The 19,819-nt window shown below is 40.1% G+C and overlaps 1 protein-coding gene across 7 annotated transcripts in view; it reads left to right on the top strand.

Moving 5' to 3' along the window:
• DAB1 (DAB adaptor protein 1) overlaps positions 1–19,819 on the top strand; it is a 1,538,943-nt gene that overhangs the window by 1,505,818 nt on the left and 13,306 nt on the right. For 6 of the 7 annotated variants that reach the window (XM_060206276.1, XM_060206275.1, XM_060206272.1 and 3 more), the window contains 3 exons: positions 8,913–9,461; positions 13,920–14,047; positions 14,387–14,497. In XM_060206276.1, the coding sequence (XP_060062259.1) occupies positions 8,913–9,461; positions 13,920–14,047; positions 14,387–14,482 (773 nt within the window). In that variant the 3' untranslated portion in view covers positions 14,483–14,497. The remainder of the gene's footprint in view (positions 1–8,912; positions 9,462–13,919; positions 14,048–14,386; positions 14,498–19,819) is intronic. The other variant, XM_060206273.1, reaches the window with a different exon arrangement.

The raw sequence follows: 19,819 nt of genomic DNA, 5'->3' as shown, positions 1-19,819 counted from the left end.
ATCTCTTCTGAGCCTCAGGAAACTTATCTGCCAAATGGGGATGTTGGTAATTCCACCTGGGAGAGCTGAGGCTCACAGGAGTCCATAATAAATGTAGTTAGGCATTTCAGATTTACCTGGCGGTATGTTGTTGAGTAAGCACTTCACAGCTGTTTGCAGCCCTCTTCATCTGGAACCCTGGCCCGTCTAGTCTACCAAGGTCTAATCTAGTTGGAAACAATCTTCCCCCAAAATTGTGGTTTTTTTTTTCATATACAGTCCAAGGAGACACCAATAATAGGCACCCCAAAGGCCTAGAGCAATGAACCACTTCAAAACATAAACTACATCAGAGCAAGATTTCCCTTTCTTTCCCTCCTTTCCACCTTCCTTCCTTCCTTCCTTCTTTCCTCCCTCCATTCCTTCCTTCCTTCCTTCCTTCCTTCCTTCCTTCCTTCCTTCCTTCCTTCCTTATTTTGTTCTTCATCTGATTTCCAGACCGAACAGTGCATGACATCTCACCCAGTAGGGCTGTTTTTGAATAGCTGAATCAACCAGATGAGATAACGTAACCTATAAGTTCCATAACAATGTGGGGAGTCCCTTAGCATTCAGGGTTTCCCTTCTTTTATTTTTGTCTGCTTTATTTTTCTCTTGTCAAATAATGATGTTATCCCCATTTTTCCAGCATCTAGTTATAAACTGAAATTTTAACTCTTAAAAAAAAATAAAGTATAACTGCAAAGCAGTAATGCAGGTGTTTGCCGTCACTTCCCAGTAAAGAGACTGATGATTGATCTCAACTTCATGACATAAACAGATGCTCCTTGGCACTTCCTCCCTCCACTACTGTACGTTAACGAGCAAGTGGTTACTAAGCTGTAAAGTGGCTACAGTGGCAGCTATTAAGTGACTTCACTTGTCTGGTGTGATTGCCCTCCTGCTATTGAGGGGGCCCATCAGGTTGCCTTGTGGTCATGAAGGACTTCCTTCCTAGGAAAGCAAGTGGGACCTGCAAGTTTCCCAAACATGATACCCAATTACCTCATGCTGCCTTTTTTAATTTTTATTTTTTTGAATATTATACTTTAGTTTGTAGCAGATGGCATCAAGCCAGAGAGACATGCTAATAGCTCTCTTCAGAAAACTGTGCACAGCCCATCTGTTGGTTTCTGTGGAAAAAAAAAAAGATAAGGGGGAAAAAAACCTGCCATCAATAACTAGTAGAATCCCAGAGATCACTAAACAGAGCTTGGAGTTTAATTGTGCACATTGAAAAAAAAAATGCAACGAAGTGTGTATTCCTCTATGACTTATACACCTTTATATCAAGCCTTTCTCCAGTCTCAAGCATTCACCAAACAGCGGATCTAACACTTAAAACTGCTGGATGCAGGGAGTGGGAAGAGAAAGAGAAAGGAAAAGGTAGGGACGGGCAGTGGTGCACCTGGTTGAAGACACATCCTACAATGCACAGGGAGCCAGGTTCAAGCCCCTGGTTCCCACCTACAGGGGGGAACGCTTTGGGAGGGGTGGAACATGATGTAGGTGTTTCTCTGTTTCTCACCCTCTCCCCTTTCCACCTTCCCCTACCCTCTCGATTTCTGGCTGTCTCTATCTAATAAATAAAGAAAGGTAATAAGAAAGTAAAAGGTCTGCTAAGAGGCAAGTTTTAATCTAGTAAGGGAAGACTGGCCAGTTAGGCAATCACAACACAGTGTGCCAAGCATCTTGGTAGAGATGAAGATGGTGATCTGTGGCATCCTGAACTAGGAAAGCCAACTGCTGGAGAGTAGACAAGGCATTTGATCGCCAAGTGAGTGGTAGCTTCATGAAGAAGCAGTGGATTTCCAGGCAGATGGATCAGACCCCACATGATAACAGACAGATAAAGAGTAAGAGAAGGGAGGGAGGGAGGGGGGAAAGAGAGAGAGAGAGAGAAAGAGAGAAAACAGTTTGCTTATTGCTAAGGAGAACCCAAATTGAAAAGGGAGTGATAAATAGGAAGGGGCTGATTCCCAAAGCATTGACACCATATACTCAAGACAAAGGAAAAAAACACAAAAGGAGTGGGGTAGAAGCAGTGTAGCCAATGGATTGGCTGGAGGCTGAAGACTTCTGTTTATTCATTCACTAAAATGGACATCAAGGTCGGGTGTTTCAGAAATCCATGGGTGAGACCATCACCCTGTCTGAGGCATCAATCCTTTTTTAATTATGACAAGTATTTGTGATATCTCCTTTAATGTCATGCAGTAAAGTTCAGAAATAACAGGACCTACTCGCAGTTTTTCAAAATCAATATACTCTACTTGCTCTAAGGAAGAAATAAACCCAATATATAATGAAAATGCATACATTTAAATAGTGGAATATCATGGACATCTACATTGAAATAAATTTAACAATTCAGAAGAAATGGACACATTCTTAGAGTCATGCCAACTGCCAAACTACAGAAAGAAAGGACTCCACCAAAAAATAAAAGTATAGACCTATATTCTTGATGAACACTGATGCAAAAATCCTCAACATAGTCTTTGCTAATCAAATCCAGTAATATATTAAGAAAACAGTCCTTCAAGACCAAATGGGATTCATCCTTGGGGAACAGGGATGACTTAACATCTGCACTTTAATCAATGTAATTCATCATATCAACAAAGGCAAGATAAAAATGGCATGATATTAGCAATTGATGCATAAAAAGCATTTGATAAGGTCCAAAATCCATTTACAATAAAGGCCCACAAGAAATTGGGAGATGGAGGATAATTCCCCAATACAGTAATAGCTACATATGACAAACCCAAGGCTAACATCATACTCAATGGGGAAAAATTGAAACCTTCCCCCCCCTAAAATCAGGAACTAGGCATGAATGTCTACTCTTGCTTTATTCAACATAGTCCTAAATATCCTTGCCATCACAATCAGGCAAGAAAGAGATATCAAAGGAATCCAAATTGAAAAAGATAAAGTTAAATTATCATTATTTGCAGGTGATATGCTGTTATATGTAGATGCCCCCCAAAACCCTGCCAAAAAACTACTGGAAATCATCAATAAATTCAGTCAAGTAGCAGGTTAAAAAATCAATACTTATAAAATCTGTGGCATTTCTTTATACAAAAGATGGACCAGAGGAAAGGGAACTCAAGGAAGCAATCCCATTTTCAACTGAATCCAAAAGGATAAAATACCTAGAAATAAATGTACCAAAAGAGGTGAAGGACCTTTTCAACGAAAACTATAAGATTGTTCAAAGAAATAGAGGATGGCACAAAGAAATGGATGACCATCCCTGTTCATGGATTGGATGAATAAATATCATTAAATGGAAATCCTGCCAAAAGCAATCTATAGATTCAATGAAATTCCTATTAAAATACCAATGATATGTTTCAAAGAACAACGTATCCAAAAATTCATATGGAACAACAACAAAAAATGCATAGCAGGAATAAGCCTGAGAAAAAAAATAAGAAAAAGGAGGCATCACAATTACTGACTTCAGTTTGTATTACAAAGCAGGTATGCATCGGATCGACCTTCTCGTGGTGCATCCCGTGAGTACCCATTCATTGGGGAAACTGACGATCCTTCCTAGCTGACTGAATCCACATGGATCCCAGTCACTTTCAAAGCCAGCAACAAGCAGCTCCTGACAGCTTTCAACCTGACGCTGTTGACTGGCTACGGAAGAAGGGCAAACGCTAGAAGAAGAAGAAGATTACAAAGCAATAAAAACAGTGTGGTATTGGATTAAAAATGGACATAGAAAGCCCAGAACTAAACCTATCTTGCCACAGGCACATTCTGTATCATCAGAGGGGGAATAGACATCTATAACTTCATTGTTGCACACAGTGAGAGAGAATAGAAATGTGTGAATGAGTTTATTGGAATTTTTAGTAAAGTATAAGGGGCCAACAGAGAAAGAAAGTCTCTTTAACAAGTGGTGTTGGGTGAATTGGACAACCACATGTAGAAAAATGAAACTACCACCTACCACTATGCTCTGAAATTAACTCAAAATGGATCAAAGATCTGTGTATTAGACCTAAAACTATAAAATACATAAGTGATAGATTTCAGGACCTCAATATTAAAAGTTGGTTTTGGAGACCCCACCCCATGGGCAATGGAAACAAAAAATAGAAAGAACAAGTGGGACTGTATCAAATTGAAAAGCTTTTATACATCAAAAGATACTTCCAGCAGCCAGGTGGTGGTGCACCTGGTTAAGCACATATAATGCACAAAGACTTGAGTTCCATCCCTCGGTCCCCACCTGCAGGGCAAAAGCTTTACGAGTCATGAAGCAGTGTTGCAGGTGTCTCTCTGTCTTTCTCCCTCTCACTCCCTTCTGCCTTGATTTCTGGCTGTCTCTATCCAATAAATAAATAAAGATAATACAAAAATCCATAACGATAAGCAAGAAACCAGCAAATGGGAAAAGATATTTGCACACTACATTTCAGACAAATGGTGGATAGCAAACATTTATAAAGAACTCATACAGCTCAGCAAAAAGAAAAAAAAAAATCCGATAGAAAAGTGAGTAGAACAGGAGTCGGGCTGTAGCACAGCGGGTTAAGCGCAGGTGGCGCAAAGCACAAGGACCGGCATAAGGATCCCGGTTCGAACCCCGGCTCCCCACCTGCAGGGGAGTCGCTTCTCTCCTCCTCTCTGTATAAGTATAAGTAGAGAAATGAAAATTCAAATCACACTGAGATGCCACTTCACACCCGTGAGAATGGGTTCCATCAATAAAACAAGAGAAGATAAGTGCTGGAGAGGATCGAGAGAAGGAAGAGCTCTACTATATTGCTGGTGGGAAAGCAAATTGGTGCAGCCATTATGGAGAACAGTATAGGGAATCCTTAAGCAAATACAAATGGAAATACCAGATTATCTTATCAATTCCAGCCCTAGGCAATTAACTAAAAGATCACAGCACCAATTCAAAGAAATATCTGTACCCCTATGTTCATAGTGGCTTTATTCACAATAGCAAAAACAGAAACAACTAAAATGTCCTTTGGCAGATGACTGGATAAAAACTTATGGGATATATACTCAATGGAATACTATTCAGCAATAAAAATGATGTTGTGTCCTTTGGGATAAAATAGGTATAATTGGAAATGATTATGCTTAGTGAGGCAAGTAAGGAGGTAAAGGACAACTACAGAATGGTTTTACTCATATGCAGAATATAGAGAACTGAACAGATGAATGTGAAAAAAAAGTCAACCTATATCTCAGACTGTGGAAGAACTATGGTGTGTACAGACTGTTGGTGAATGGAATGGTGTGAAAAAAAGGAGATATAGTGATATTATCCACAATATTTTTTAGCATTAATTTTATTTTAGTGATTTTTTGAAACAAAAAATTTAAGTAAAAAATACACTTGAAATGCAAAAAAATTACTTGTATAAAGGCTTTGGTTGGTAAAAAATATTATGTACATGCATAGAAATGTATGTAATTTACTTCTTATGTGTATTTTTTATTATTGTTAAATTGTGAACTCCTGACTGGGGATGGATAAAATGAAATGGATAAACATATATGATGAATAAAATAGTATGTATTATCTCAAAAAAAATAGTGGTTTACCTTGGTATAAACAAAATGGAAGACGTACTAATGTGTAGATGTATGCCTATAAATAGACTAGCAGGTTCACAACAGGGGTGTTATGATGTAGTGGCACCACGATGGCTCTAACACTATGAGAAGTGTTTCTCTCAGGGACCCTGACTTAAAAAAATGGTGGAAAGTGTTTCAAACAAAGCAAAATTCAATCTGCATTGAACTATATACAGTTACTACATTCTTGTGAAAGAGAGTTCGTCAACACTATGCAAATTTTGCAGACCCCTGTAATTTTAACACCAGTCCACATTCAAATCATCCTAAACAGGGTTAACACTTTGTTGTGCATGTTGGTCTTAAAACTTACTGGATGGCTAGTATCAATGCACTCAGAACATTAAGGGCCAGTCAGCAATGCTCCTGATACCACATTTTAACAACCAAATCACACCCATAAATTTCATAATCATCCTCTTAGGACTCATAATACTGCCACTAAAATCCACTCAGTTCCTATCAAAATAAGTCAGAATAAAACAATAACAACATTCGAGGCCAGGCAGTGGTGCACCCAGTTTAACTGCACATTACCAAGCCCAAGGACCTGCTTCACACCTGCAGAAGGGACATTTCATGAGCAGTGAAGCAGGTCTGCAGGTATCTTTTCTTTTCCCTTTCTATCTCCCTCTCCTCTCTCTCAATTTCTCTCTGTCCAACTAATAAAAATTAAGGGTGGAGACAGAAAAAAATGGCCACCAGGAGCAGTGAATGTATAATGTTGGCACTGAGCCCCAGCAACAACCTTGGTGAAAACAAACAAGTGAGCAAGCAATAATTCTTATGGTAAGGTTAAGGCACTGTGCTATTTTATGATAGGTCCCTTATTTCAATGCATTGTGACTAAGGTGATCCTATAAGGATTAATCAGTGAGAAGCCTGTGTATCTGCTCTCCCTTCGGAATACTTTTTTCACCTTGTAAGAAAAAGAAGTGGCTGTAACTTGAATGTTGGATCCATCTTATCAATCAATTGAATAAGCAAAGGTACTGAGTCCAGAGCATGAGTCTGGCACCCAGCACCCAGTTTCGCAGGGTTCACCAGAGTGATTAACTTGACCCACCACAAGGTTAGTACAACGATTAACCTCCCGTTTTCTTTTTTCTTTGGAAGTTGCTGGAATACCATATATCCCCATGTTTGTTTCTTGTTCAAACTGCTCTATGGTTGCAAATACCTTCCAACAGCCATGCAAACACTTGTATTGATAAGCAAGACCAGGCTGTTTAATCCACCCATCCCTCTGTCTGGCATGATCATATGTCTCTGAGACTCTGCTGCACATACGTGTGGCCACTGGACCACTGTGAAGGGGCCTCGAGGCCCATGAAAAGCATTGAGCTTACTGCTTGCTAAAACATTCTATAGCTAGATCAAATAAATTGTTCTAAGATCATTTTGGTCTTACTTAGCTGGATCAAACAGTAAAACACATGACTAAGAAGACTGTCATTAGGGACAGATGACCTCAGTTCAAATCCTGACTTATATCTCATGCCAGGTATGTGACTCACAGCAAGGTACTTTGCCTTTCTGAGTGCCTGTTTCCTTCTCCCTAAAATAAGGATAGTAATACTTAGCATGCAGGGATTTTGTAAAGATGTAAAGTGGCTACTAATCCCCCAGTACAGTGAAGTCACTTAACAAGTGGAACTTATTATTGTTACTCTTATAAAATAGAATGTCACGTGTTCTTTTTTAAATGATTCTAACTTACCTGAGTGGAATAAGCTGTTAAAAAATTATGGTAATATATGTGCATGCACCCACAGGAGTTCTGCAGTGATCAATCTATACCACTCTGCAAGATGCTCTTGAGGAGACAATAACCACTATTTTTTCCATCTCAAAAACTGTCATAACATAAATGCAGAGCTGGTGTACAGTAACACCATAGGCTCCTGTTTATTTAGGATGTGTTGCATATATAAACAAGATGCTAAGTGCTCAACTTTTACTGAATGTTAACATTTAATGGTAGGTGTGGTAATTCACACCTTAAATATGTACCTGACTACACCCCTCACCTCAGATATTTGCCTGGCTTGCCTCCTCCTAGCATCCTAATTTCTTTGTACAAATCAGCTCCTTCTTCTTCTAGCGTTTGCCCTTCTTCCGTAGCCAGTCAACAGCGTCAGGTTGAGCCTGATGTAAAGTTTCGAGACCTCCTTTGAATCTGGAGAGGTGGCAGTCGTTGACTATGTGGGTCATAGTCTGTCTATAGCCGCAGGGGCAGTTCGGGTCGTCTCTGGCTCCCCAGCGATGGAACATAGCGGCGCACCGGCCATGGCCTGTTCGATAGCGATTGAGGAGGGCCCAATCATAACGTGCTAGGTCAAAGCTGGGTTGACGCTTGCAGGGGTCTGCGATGAGGTGTTTGTTCTTTACCTCAGCTGACTGCCAACTCTGTTTCCAAGAGACTGGAACAGAGAAGTTCAGTGTAGGCGTAGGGGACCAGATTGGGTGACGAGACGTCAAGCGTTGGACAGGGTGGGCGAAGATATCCGCGTATATTGGCAGGTCCGGTCGAGCGTAGACGTGGGAAATGAACTTAGATGATGCCGCATCCCGACGAATATCTGGCGGGGCGATGTTGCTAAGAACTGGCAGCCATGGAACCGGGGTGGAACGGATGGTTCCAGAAATTATCCTCATGGAGGAATATAATTTGGAATCAACCAAGTGGACATGGGGGCTACGGAACCATACTGGGGCACAGTATTCTGCAGTGGAATAGCATAATGCCAGAGATGATGATCGTAGTGTGATGATCAGCTCCTCAGACACATTTTCCTTTACCTCAGCTGGAGAAGTCAGGTTCCATGAGACATGACCTATTCATTTTTGTTTTCTTAGTCTATAACATATAGTTGATATTTGGTTCTTGCTCAGGATATGTGTATTTATATATGTATAAAATTTCCACCAGAGTTATTGCTGGAGCTAGTGCCTACAGAACAAATCCACTATTCCTGGTGGCCTTTTTTTTTTCTCATTTCCTTTAATTATTTTTTTAATTAGGACAGAAAAAATTGAGAGAGGAGAGGGAGACAAGGAGAGACACCTACAGTACTGCTTAACCACTTATGAAGCTTTTCCCCAGCAAGTGGGGAGTGGGAGCTTAAACCCAGGGTCTTGTGTACAGTAACTTGTGCTCTCAACCAGGTTCTGCTACCACCTGACCCCACTCAGGACATTTTCGCCTATCACTAGACTTCATGAAGCATTCTCTACCCGAGTCCCTGATTCTTCTCTTTGACCCTCTGCAGGTTATGTTGCAATGGGCGCCGTTCTCCCATCCTTCTGGGGCCAGCAGCCCCTTGTCCAACAGCAGCTCGCCCTGGGTGCTCAGCCACCAGTCGCTCAGGTGATGCCGGGGGCTCAACCCATCGCATGGGGCCAGCCGGGTCTCTTTCCTGCCACTCAGCAGCCCTGGCCAACTGTGGCTGGGCAGTTTTCTCCAGCCGCCTTCATGTCCACACAAACTGTTATGCCTTTGCCAGCCGCCATGTTCCAAGGTCCCCTCACCCCCCTTGCAACTATCCCAGCTACATGTGACTCCACCAGGTCAAGTCCACAGACCGACAAGTCCAGGCAGAAAATGGGGAAAGAAATGTTTAAGGATTTCCAGATGGCCCAGCCTCCACCTGTGCCCTCTCGTAAACCCGACCAACCTTCCCTCACCTGTACCTCAGAGGCCTTCTCCAGTTACTTCAGCAAAGTTGGAGTGGCACAGGATACAGACGACTGTGATGACTTTGACATCTCCCAGTTGAATTTGACCCCTGTGACTTCTACCACACCATCTACCAACTCACGTGAGTGTCCTATTTGTGGTAACATAAACCAAGTAAGAGTGATTCCATATTTATGGAAGCTGAGCTTCTGGGGTGAAGGACTCATTCAGTAGGTTTCTCTGTCTACATTACTTCTACCACTAATAACAATAGTTATCAATTATTAGGTACCAATTATAACATGTATACCTTCTCCTTATGCTTTATGATTATTGTTATTATTTTAGATAAGGAGATAGGTCGATAGATAATGAAAGAGATCACAGCACTAAAGTTTCTCTCAGTGCAGTGGGGGCCAGGCTTAAGCCTGGGTTAGGCACATGGCAGAGCAGCACATTATGCAAATAACCTATTTCACTGGTCCTATGTATATTGTGTTGATACTAGTGATCCTGTTTATGACACAGTTTGTTAGGTCTGTTTGACATATGAGGGAAGTCAGATTCAAAGATGGAGAGACAATATCATTAAATTGAATATGCATATATTATCTTCCCACCCTGTCATCCTTCCTTTCAGGGATTTTTTTGTTTATTTGCTAATTCATCTATGAGTCATTCATTCACTTATGTATGTATGTTCTAGATTTGGGTCTTGGCTTACTGAAAGAAAATAAAGGTGAAGATAAATTTTTTAAATGTTAAGATTAACTATGCAAAAAAAATGAAGAGAAAATTAAGATTAGGAGAAAATTTAGGACAGGAAACAGAATATCCATAATGCTTCTGATACAGCTGGGATAGTTGAAGTCAGTTTTTGACTCAAACCTTTTGATGGTCAAAAAGAAAAGCTACTGTTGTAAATGACTCTAGACATTTGGGGCACAGCTTTATTGTTATTGTTCTATGACTATAGGCAAATCATTTTAGTTCTATGAACTTCAATTTCCTCATTTTTTAATCTTATTTCATTTTTGCCTTATAAATCATATCTAACCATCCTTTCCTCAATTTCAGCCCTTGAAGAATAGAGGGGATGACATTTCTGACCAAAGCAATTACAGCATCAACGTTCTTTTCTTTTTTTTTTTTTAATAACTATAATTTTATGTAATTTACTTGATTTGTAGTTATATTTCTTTAAAAATTTTCTTTATTAGGGATTCATGTTTTACATTCAACAGTAAATACAATAGTTTGTACATGTATAACATTTCTCAATTTTCCACATAACAATACAACCCTCACTAGGTCCTCTGTCATCCTTTTTGGACCTGTACTCTTCCCCCCACACCCATCCCAGAGTCTTTTACTTTGGTGCAATACACCAACTCTAGTTCCTCATTTATTTTAAGCTAAGGTTATTGAAAGAATTCAAAGATATATGTGCTAAAATATATATTTCATAGTTGTAAATATTTTGTCATGATGATTACTGCATACAAAATGGTTTTGTGCAGAACCTTGGGACAAAGGTCAATCTTCACTCAAACACAATCTGGATGTGTGTGTGTGTGTGTGTGTGTGTGTGTGTGTGTGTGTGTGTTGGGGTATGGAGGGAGAGGGCGGTAACAAGAGACTTCTCCCAACTCCAACTGTGTTATGGGTAAAATAGGTGAGTTGCTTTGGATGAGCAAAGTGGCTTCTCCTAGTCTCAGCAATCAGTGACTGTGCTTCCCCACACTTTGCTATAACACGTATCTGAAGAACCAGAACCAAGCAGCCAATCAGAGGCCACATGTACTTGAGTATGCAAATACTTGAGTGACATCAAACAAACAAAACCTTGATATTAACACAATTAGTGTCACTTCAGCCATATTCAGGATGTGGCTCTGAAAACAATACCTTCTGTGTATATAAGTAACCTACTTTCTGCTCAGGCTAGTTGATCTCTATAGTGGGGTCATCTCTATTAATTCCAACTAACAATTTAAGCTCAGAGAGTTTCAATGAAAAACAACAAATACAAAATTAAATGTTAAAGAAACCATAATCTAGGAGATAGTACAGTGTATTAAGTAATGGACTCTCAAGCCTGAAGTCCTGAGTTTTATCTCTGGAATCATGTGTGCTAGAGTGATACTCTGGTTCTGTCCCTCCCCTCCTGATTAATAAATAAATAAGTCTTTAAAAATAAAAAGGACTGGGCCGTTGAGTATCCAGTAGAGGGCACATGTTCTAATGCTCAAGGACCTTGGTTCAAGAAGTTGCTGGTCCCTGCCTTCATGGGGGGAGCTTCACAATTGGTGAAGCAGTACTGTGGGTGTCTCTGTACTTCCTCCTCCCATATTGATTTCTCTATATCTCTGTGCAAAATTTTAAAAAAGAGAGAGGCAGAATTAGGAATTCAAAAAGCTGTTAAGAGCAATATCTCCTCTAATGGCCTCGTGTGCTACCTGCAAATAAAAGGGGAACATTTTGAGGACAGAGACTATGAGGTCATCATCGCTATATTTCTCCCACTACTGATCTGTGCTGAGCACATGGGAAGCACTTGAGTAAGAAACACATGACCACTCCTTTCCTGTTGTGTTTTTCCAGAGAATTTTGCAACAATAACACTGCTGATCATCTGGATATTTAGATCTCTGTTGTTGTGGGAAACTCTTCTATGCATTGTAAGGTGGTGAGCAGTATCTCTTACCTCTACCCAGAGATGCACATAGAATGCCTCCTCTCCTCCTAGACATGACCATATACAATGGCTGTAGACATTGCCAAATGTCCTCTGGGAATGGGATGGCCCCAGATTGAGAACCACTGTTTCCAAGAATAGAGGCATTCTATAAAACCTTCCCAAGATGAAGATGCTACATAAATACATCCTTGTTTATACTTCCCATCAATATTTCCCCCCAATAAGTATGAGCAGTATACACTGCAAAACTGTAAACTCAGCCAGGGTTCTCTGCCTTTACTAAAGCAGGAAACCACTTGAAATGTGACTCAGAATCCAATCACACAGTATTTATTAAATATCCACCACAGAACAAGGAGTACTCTTAAAGCTCAACTCTCTAAATCAGTGTAATCCATAATCATTTTATGAAGCAAAACAGACTTTTCTAAATTAAAAAAAAGACTTAAGGAAACTGAATGGGGCCAATCTTTCTGTCCTTTTGACCCCGAGTGTCACCATTAGAATGCTTCGAGTGAAGCACTGTTTGAAATTGAAGTAAATCTAGTAGTTTTAAGCCGCATATTTTTTAGAAACCTGTGGAACAAACTAGAAGAATGGGGGTGGATCAGGATAGAAAATGCACCTCATCCTGGAATAAGGAATAAAATGGCAGCTGTGAATTTCCCATTAGCTATACCATCTTTCCCAAGACACTGAGACACTCTTCATTCAACATGTGCTAATCAGATACCTACTACAAGCCAGGAGACAAACCTACACCCACATGTGTGACCTTGAGGAATTTTGCAACCTTCCATTTCTTTGACAGAAGCTCTGTCAAATTAAGATACTGCCTCCCCCACCCCATCTTGAAGAGACCTTATGAGCCTAGAGATTCTGTCTGTCAAGTTTCTAACACATGGGAGGCAAGTCACTATATAGCACTGCCCTCTGAAGTATTTTATTCTTTTTAATTGTACAATATATTAAGAAGTAAAAGAGGAAGAAAGGCAGAAGTTCAGAAGCTTTCAACCTGACAGTGCAGACAGAGTTTCCTATTTGGTAGGCCTGGGGGTGAGGGTTCAAGAACCACTCCTTAGCCATAGCACGCACCATGCCTTCCTTACCGTCAAGCATATGAAAAGACGAGATGTACAGAAAAGATTTTAAACTATTTGGCCAATATGTTTAACCTTCAAGCATGAAAAAAGGCAAGATGTGGGGGCCAGGTAGTGGTACACCTGGCTAATCGCACATTTTACCATGCACGAGGACCCAGGTTCAAGCCCCCACTCCCCACCTGCAGGAGGGGACACTTCGAGTGGTGAAGCAGATCTGCAGATGTCTATCTTTCTTTCTCCTTCTCTATCCTTCCCTCAATTTAACTCTGTCCTATCAAGTAAAATAGAAAAAAAGGAAAAAAGGCCACTGGGAGTGGTGCATTCATAGTGCCAGAAATAATCCTGGTAGCAATAAAAAAAAATGGCAAGATGTACAGAAGAGATATTAGGGGTCTGGTGGTGACACACTCAGTTGAGCACACACATTACAGTGCACAAGGACCTGGATTCAAGCTGCCAGTCCCCACCTGCAAGAGGGAAATTTTGAGACAGATGAAGCAGTGTTACAGGTGTCTCTCTTTCTTATTCCCTTTCTGCCTCTCCCTCCTCTCTCAATTTCCCTTTGACTTTGTCCAATAAATAAGTAAAGAGATAATTTTTTAAAAAATAAGAAAGTAGAAGTGATATTAATCTATTTGACCAATATATCTGTCTTATATTGGCAAGTTGACTTGGGATAGGAAGATGGGTCCTGTGATTTGACTTGAATATAACAAGATCCCTGTTTTCAGTGGACTATTAATGGCTGCACTCAGACACTTCTGATGTCTCCCTTTTTTGCATGATCTTTGTGTAGCTCCAACCCCAGCCCCTAGGCAGAGCTCTCCTTCCAAATCATCTGCATCCCATGCCAGTGATCCTACCACAGATGACATCTTCGAAGAGGGCTTCGAAAGTCCCAGCAAAAGTGAAGAGCAAGAAGCTGTAAGTGACCCATTTATTCTTTCTGGCTTTGTTTTCCAGTTCAAATTAAACTGTCTGTGTTTGCAATGAATAGCGCATGAGGAAATTTACAAAGAAATGAATGCTGAATCAGACCCTTAAACCATAACAGGGTTCTTGAATGGATGTTGTTTTAGCCTCAAATGAGCAGCTGAGAACACTTTTCATTAAGTGGTTCCTGTAAGTTCCTGAATTTATAGGTGTGGCATCCTCTGATTGAAGTTACTGCAGTAGTTGGTGATAATATATGCATGAAAATATGCCCAAATGTCTTATTTTGTCAATTATTGAAAAAAAAAGTGTTGTCTTCTTATATTCTAGCCTGATGGATCACAGGCCTCATCCAACAGTGATCCATTTGGTGAGCCCAGTGGGGAGCCCAGTGGTGATAATATAAGTCCGCAGGCCAGTAGCTAGATAGCACAGGTCTGGGTAGGTATCTGTCCTGTTTTAATCTCCTTCATACCTTTCAGCTGTCTGCCTTCTCATTTGCTTGCTCCTTGCTCGCCTTTGAATTCATATTCCCAGTGTTTGCCCATCTCTCCCTGCCTGAGCATACCCCTCATGTTTGCACCGCCGCTTCTTGCCTGGTATTTGTTTTCCATCTTGTTTTTTCCTCATGGATGCATGACCTTTGACACATCCTGAGAGGCGGGGGTGGGGAGTGGGGAATGACCATTGGCTTTATATTAATGTGTTCTAAGCAGGTAGTATTAGAGTGCTGCCTTGCTGATTATCTTTACCGCAGCTTTACTCTGAAAGCACCAACATCCCAAGATGGCAAAACAGGGCCTGTCCACACGGTTCATTTCTTTTAGTAGAAGATGGTCCGTCCAGACATTTCAGTCACTTAAGCAAAGTGTCACTGAATCTGCTGACACAGGACCACAACTCATTGAAAAGAGGGCACCAAGCAAACACACTGAGAGGTCTGACTAAGAAACAAAACCAGTGCTTGAAATGATACTTGACAGAGTTGTAAGATTAGTCCAGCAAGCTGTAAGACCCCCACCCAGTTTGTCTAGCCAAGAGGTACGCTGCACGCTGGGTGATATGAAAGTGAAATTCAAAGCCCAAAGACATGGAGCCTTTGCTTCTGCAGCTCAGCTGTCTACATCTGCACTGCAGCATGCATTTGGCCACTGAACCACTTCAGATTCCATCAGCAGCGACTTGGAGAGAGGTGTACTTACATTTACTAGAAGTGGTTTGGGGCACTTGCATTCCAATCTATCTGATTTGATCAAAAGAAAGAGGGGCTGATGAAGCGAACCTTCTCAGCAGATAGAAGTACACCTTGTTACCCAGACATGATTTCTGAGGTCACTCCTTGATAAATGTGTTCAATTTTCAGATACTTCCCCAGTCTTCCATAAATGTGTAGGGCTGTAAGGCTATACCCAGAGACCTCCTCTTTTTAAAGTCCTGAACAGCATGGTCAGAATCATTAAGATGGTAAATAATTTTCACTGTTCATAAATGGATTCTGAGACTACCTCAGAATCATTCTCAGTTCATGTATGTAAGTTATTTTGACAGTTATTGAAAGATAACATAGTGCCTTGAGAGTGCATTTTACTATTGGATTCTATGATTAAAGAATTTAACATAGTGTATATTTCCTCACATTTTATGTCAGTGACACATTATAAGCAGTGACACATAATAATACACCGGTATGCAAATCTGTGGAAAACAAATTTAAAAATTCAGTCCTGCAAAACTGTGCGTGGAGCTGGTGAATTAAAACCAAAGTCAGAGTTAAAGGAAAGAGAAAATTTGGGAATTATAGACACACTCCAGGGGGTGGGGAGATAATCTTCCTCTCCTAAGGGGTTTTCTACCCCATGGGTCTGTTTTATTTTTTCCATGTTCTCCCTTGTCTTGAAAAAAAATATGATGAATGAATTAGAGGTGACAAGAGCCATTCTTCAGCATAACAGCAAACATCACCCTAAAATGGAAGTTCTTCTAGAAAACAAAGATGACTTACACCATTTGCAGATCAATGTATCAAACTCTCATGTGAAAAGTTTGTTCAGCTTGAAGCAGTAACACAAGCTGAACTGCTTCATGGCACTTCAGCTTATACCACATTTGATGCTACATCCAGAAGCGTATGCCACAGCTGAGCTGTAAGTGAACATAACATGGTATAGTAGAAAGAGCTTAGGATTTGGAACTTGAGTTAAAATTCTAGCTTAGATATTTACTTGCAAGCATTTTTAAGTAAGAACCATTGTTTCTGTAGAATCTTAGTGTCCTGATCTTCTAGAAGGCGCTTTGGTTGTCCAGTATGTTCTGTGAGGTAGCATACATCAAATCCCGAGCATGAAAACAAATGCTCTGTCTGTAGTCAATATAAAACTCAGTTCAAGGAGTGAGGGCAGAGAAGAGTGCATGTATTTCCTTGCCCAAGGACCTGGGCCACTAAATCCTAGTGCCTGTAAGGGAGAGGCTTCATGAGCATTGGATCAGTGTTGTGGTATCTTTCCTTCTATCTCTGTCTCTCTCTACCTCTAGAACAGGAACGGGGAAACTTTTAAAAAAATTTATTAGTGATTTAATAATGACTAACAGGATTCTAAGATAACAAGAGTATAATTCCATACAGTTCCCACCATCAGAGTTTTGTGTCCTATCCCCTCCACTGGAATCTCCTTTATTCTTTATCCCTCTGGGAGTATGGACCAATTTTTTTTTTTTTTATGTAGTGCAGAAAATGGAAGGTCTGGCTTCTGTAATTGCTTATCTGTTGAACATGGACATTGTTTCTATCTTTCCCTAGTGGAATAGGGTTCTGGAAAGGTGAGACTTTGGGACACACTGGTGAGGTTGTCTGCACAGAGAAGTCAGGATGGAGTCACAGTAGCTAGTGTCTGCAACTTGGTGGCTGAAAGGCAGTAAGATATAAAGCTGAACAAATTGGGCGGGGATAGATAGCATAATTGTTATGCAAAGAGACTCTCATGCCTGAGGCACCGAAGTCCCAGGTTCAATTCCACCATAAGTCAGAGCTGAACACTGCTCTGGTAAAATAAATAATTAAATAAATAAATGAATGAATAAATAAATAAATAAATAAATAAAATTTTAAAAGCTGAACAAATTGTTTAATAAACAGGAATCCAAAGGTAGGAATAGAGCAGATGAAATTATGGGTGGGAAGTATATTTTAGGTATGTTCCAAAGGTGCCCATGACTTTAGTTATTTTTGCCTAACCCTGATAGCTAACATGCAGGTGGACTAAAAATATTGTCTGGGAAGATGGTGTCAGATTTGAAAAGCTGCACTCGGGAAGAGAGTAGTTCCCAAACATGAGTAAAGTATATAAATATTATTAATCTTTTTTCTTTTGGATACTTAGAACTTCACTCACAGGCTATACAAAATTATTAGCCTAAGCATTGATACTCACTGTTATTATGAATAAAGCTGCTGGGTTTATTGAATTTTGAGTCTTACTTAAAGTAACTTTGACTAGACTAGGCCAAATGATTTTTATAAACTGTACGATTGTCCCCCACCCCTAATCTAAAGGAATAGAAATAAACCAAAAGAAAAGATGGCTGATGTAGGAAAAAAACAAAAACCTATCTGCTCAGCTTAAAAGTCAGGAAAAATTGACTTCTGATTCAGTATATGACTCTGGCACTTACTAGCTGTTCTACTGTGATATTTCATAATAATTATCTTATTTTGAAAAATAGTGATAAAGTTATATCTCATAGTGTTGTGTTTGTACTGGAATGATGTATGTGAACCTTTTAACACCGTTCCTGATACATAAAGCTCCCTATAAATGTAACTATCAAAACCACCACCACTACCTTATCACATCATCTTTACATCCTATTTGCTCAGTAAAATTTAGTTTCCCATTACCCTGAGTTATATACATCTAGCCCATATGCTGGACACACACACACATACACACACACACACACACACACACACACACACACACACTATTAGAACTCAAGCCATTGACTGAGAGTTTTTTCTTTATACTTTTAAAATCTTCTGAGCCTTAGATTCCACTCTGGCTCAAAACATCTCTGGGGAAATAAAGAATATCCCCATTTTATCTTTTCAGATTGTCCCAGAATCCCCTAAGTCACTGCTCACTTTAAAAAAAAAAAAAAGTAGTCTTAAAGTTGCATGTAAATCATATGAAGTAACTCCTAGTTCCAAAAGAGGGCTAGATTGTGATCTTTAAGGAAGCAATTTTCTCCTTTTGAAAGCTCAGCCTGGTACTTTCACAACTGTCCTATCAACAACCAGAGGCCAAAAGCCTGACGCCAGTCTTTGCACACATGTCCCCTGAGACGCCCACAAGGGAAAGCCCGATGAATGTTTCTGAGCCCTCCCATCAACAGCAACTCATCCGGATTTGATCTTTCTCTTTCTATCCTATTCACTCATCCACCCAATTGGAAATGCAGTGACTGTAATTTCTTAGCATCTTTCTAGACATTTGGGGTGGGGTGGGGTGTGCTGCTATTTGGAGATAGTTGAATCTATAGCTTTATTTCCCTGTACATGCTACAGTTTGAAAGCAAAAGTCCCATCTATCTTATCATCCTTGCAACCATTATTTCCAGCTGCTTTTTTATTAGGAATACCTGCACAATTCTGCATACCTTTGGGTGACATCTGTTGATAAGTTAAATCTGTAGCATACCACATAAGAGGAAACAGACGGACTCAATCCTCACAGGTGGAAGCTTCAGGGCCAGTCTCAAAAGGCATTTCTGTTTTAGCAATAAAAGGAAATATCTTCAATTATTTCACTCCCCCCCCTTCCACCTGGAAGAATCACGTGTCTTTGAAAGACTGGATCAACAGGAGAAAAAAAAAAAGAATGAAAATAATATTATAAAGACTGGTATGGGAAGGGCAGGTAATTTATACTTTTTGATGTGTTGCTGGAGCAATTTTAAGGGCAAGATGTTTGCTTTTGAGGAGATGAAGAAAATGAAAACATTTATTTGGTTAAATAACTAAGTAAATAAACTGCCTATCAGAAATTCCCAGCTGTTAGGTCAGAGTAGCATCTGTGACATTAGGAAATTGTTTGATCTGTCTCCCTGGGTCACAGTAGGCTTTGCCGTAAATCACACGTCACTGTAATTCTTTTAATACTGAGCTTCATAGTGGGAAGCAAAGACATAACATAGTACCTGATAGTAACTTTTAAGGTAAAAGCAGACTGGGCTTTGGATGCTCCTGGAGGAAGAATATTTGGAAATTAAGATTTAAGAAGAAATGGGGCAGGTGGTGGCACACCTAGTTGGGAGAACATAGTACTATGTGCAAGGACCTGGATTTGAACCCCTGCTCCCCACTTGTAGAGGGGAAGCTTCACAAGTGGTGAAGCAGGTCTGCAGGCATTTCTCTTCTCTTCTCTTCTCTTCTCTTCTCTTCTCTTCTCTTCTCTTTCCTCCCCTCCCCTCCTCTCCTCTCCTCTCCTTTTTTCTTCTCTTCTCTTCTCTCTCTCTCTCTCTCTCTCCAATTTCTCACTAATTTCTAATAAAGAGGAAAATAAAGAAAAAAAATGGCCATCAAGAATGGTGGATTTGTCATGCAGGTACCAAGAGTCATAGCAATAACCCTGATGGCAATAAAAAGTAAAAAAATAAAGTTTGGATTTTGATTCTGTATTACGGTTCCTAAGGCAAGTAAACTTAGACAGCCGTGTAAGCCCTTCCTATGGATAAATATAGATAATTTCAACAACTCCTTCCTTGGCC

This window comes from Erinaceus europaeus, chromosome 13 (assembly GCF_950295315.1).
Source record: "Erinaceus europaeus chromosome 13, mEriEur2.1, whole genome shotgun sequence".
NCBI classification, from domain to species: Eukaryota; Metazoa; Chordata; class Mammalia; order Eulipotyphla; family Erinaceidae; genus Erinaceus; species Erinaceus europaeus.
This window is presented reverse-complemented; position numbering and strand designations above follow the sequence as displayed.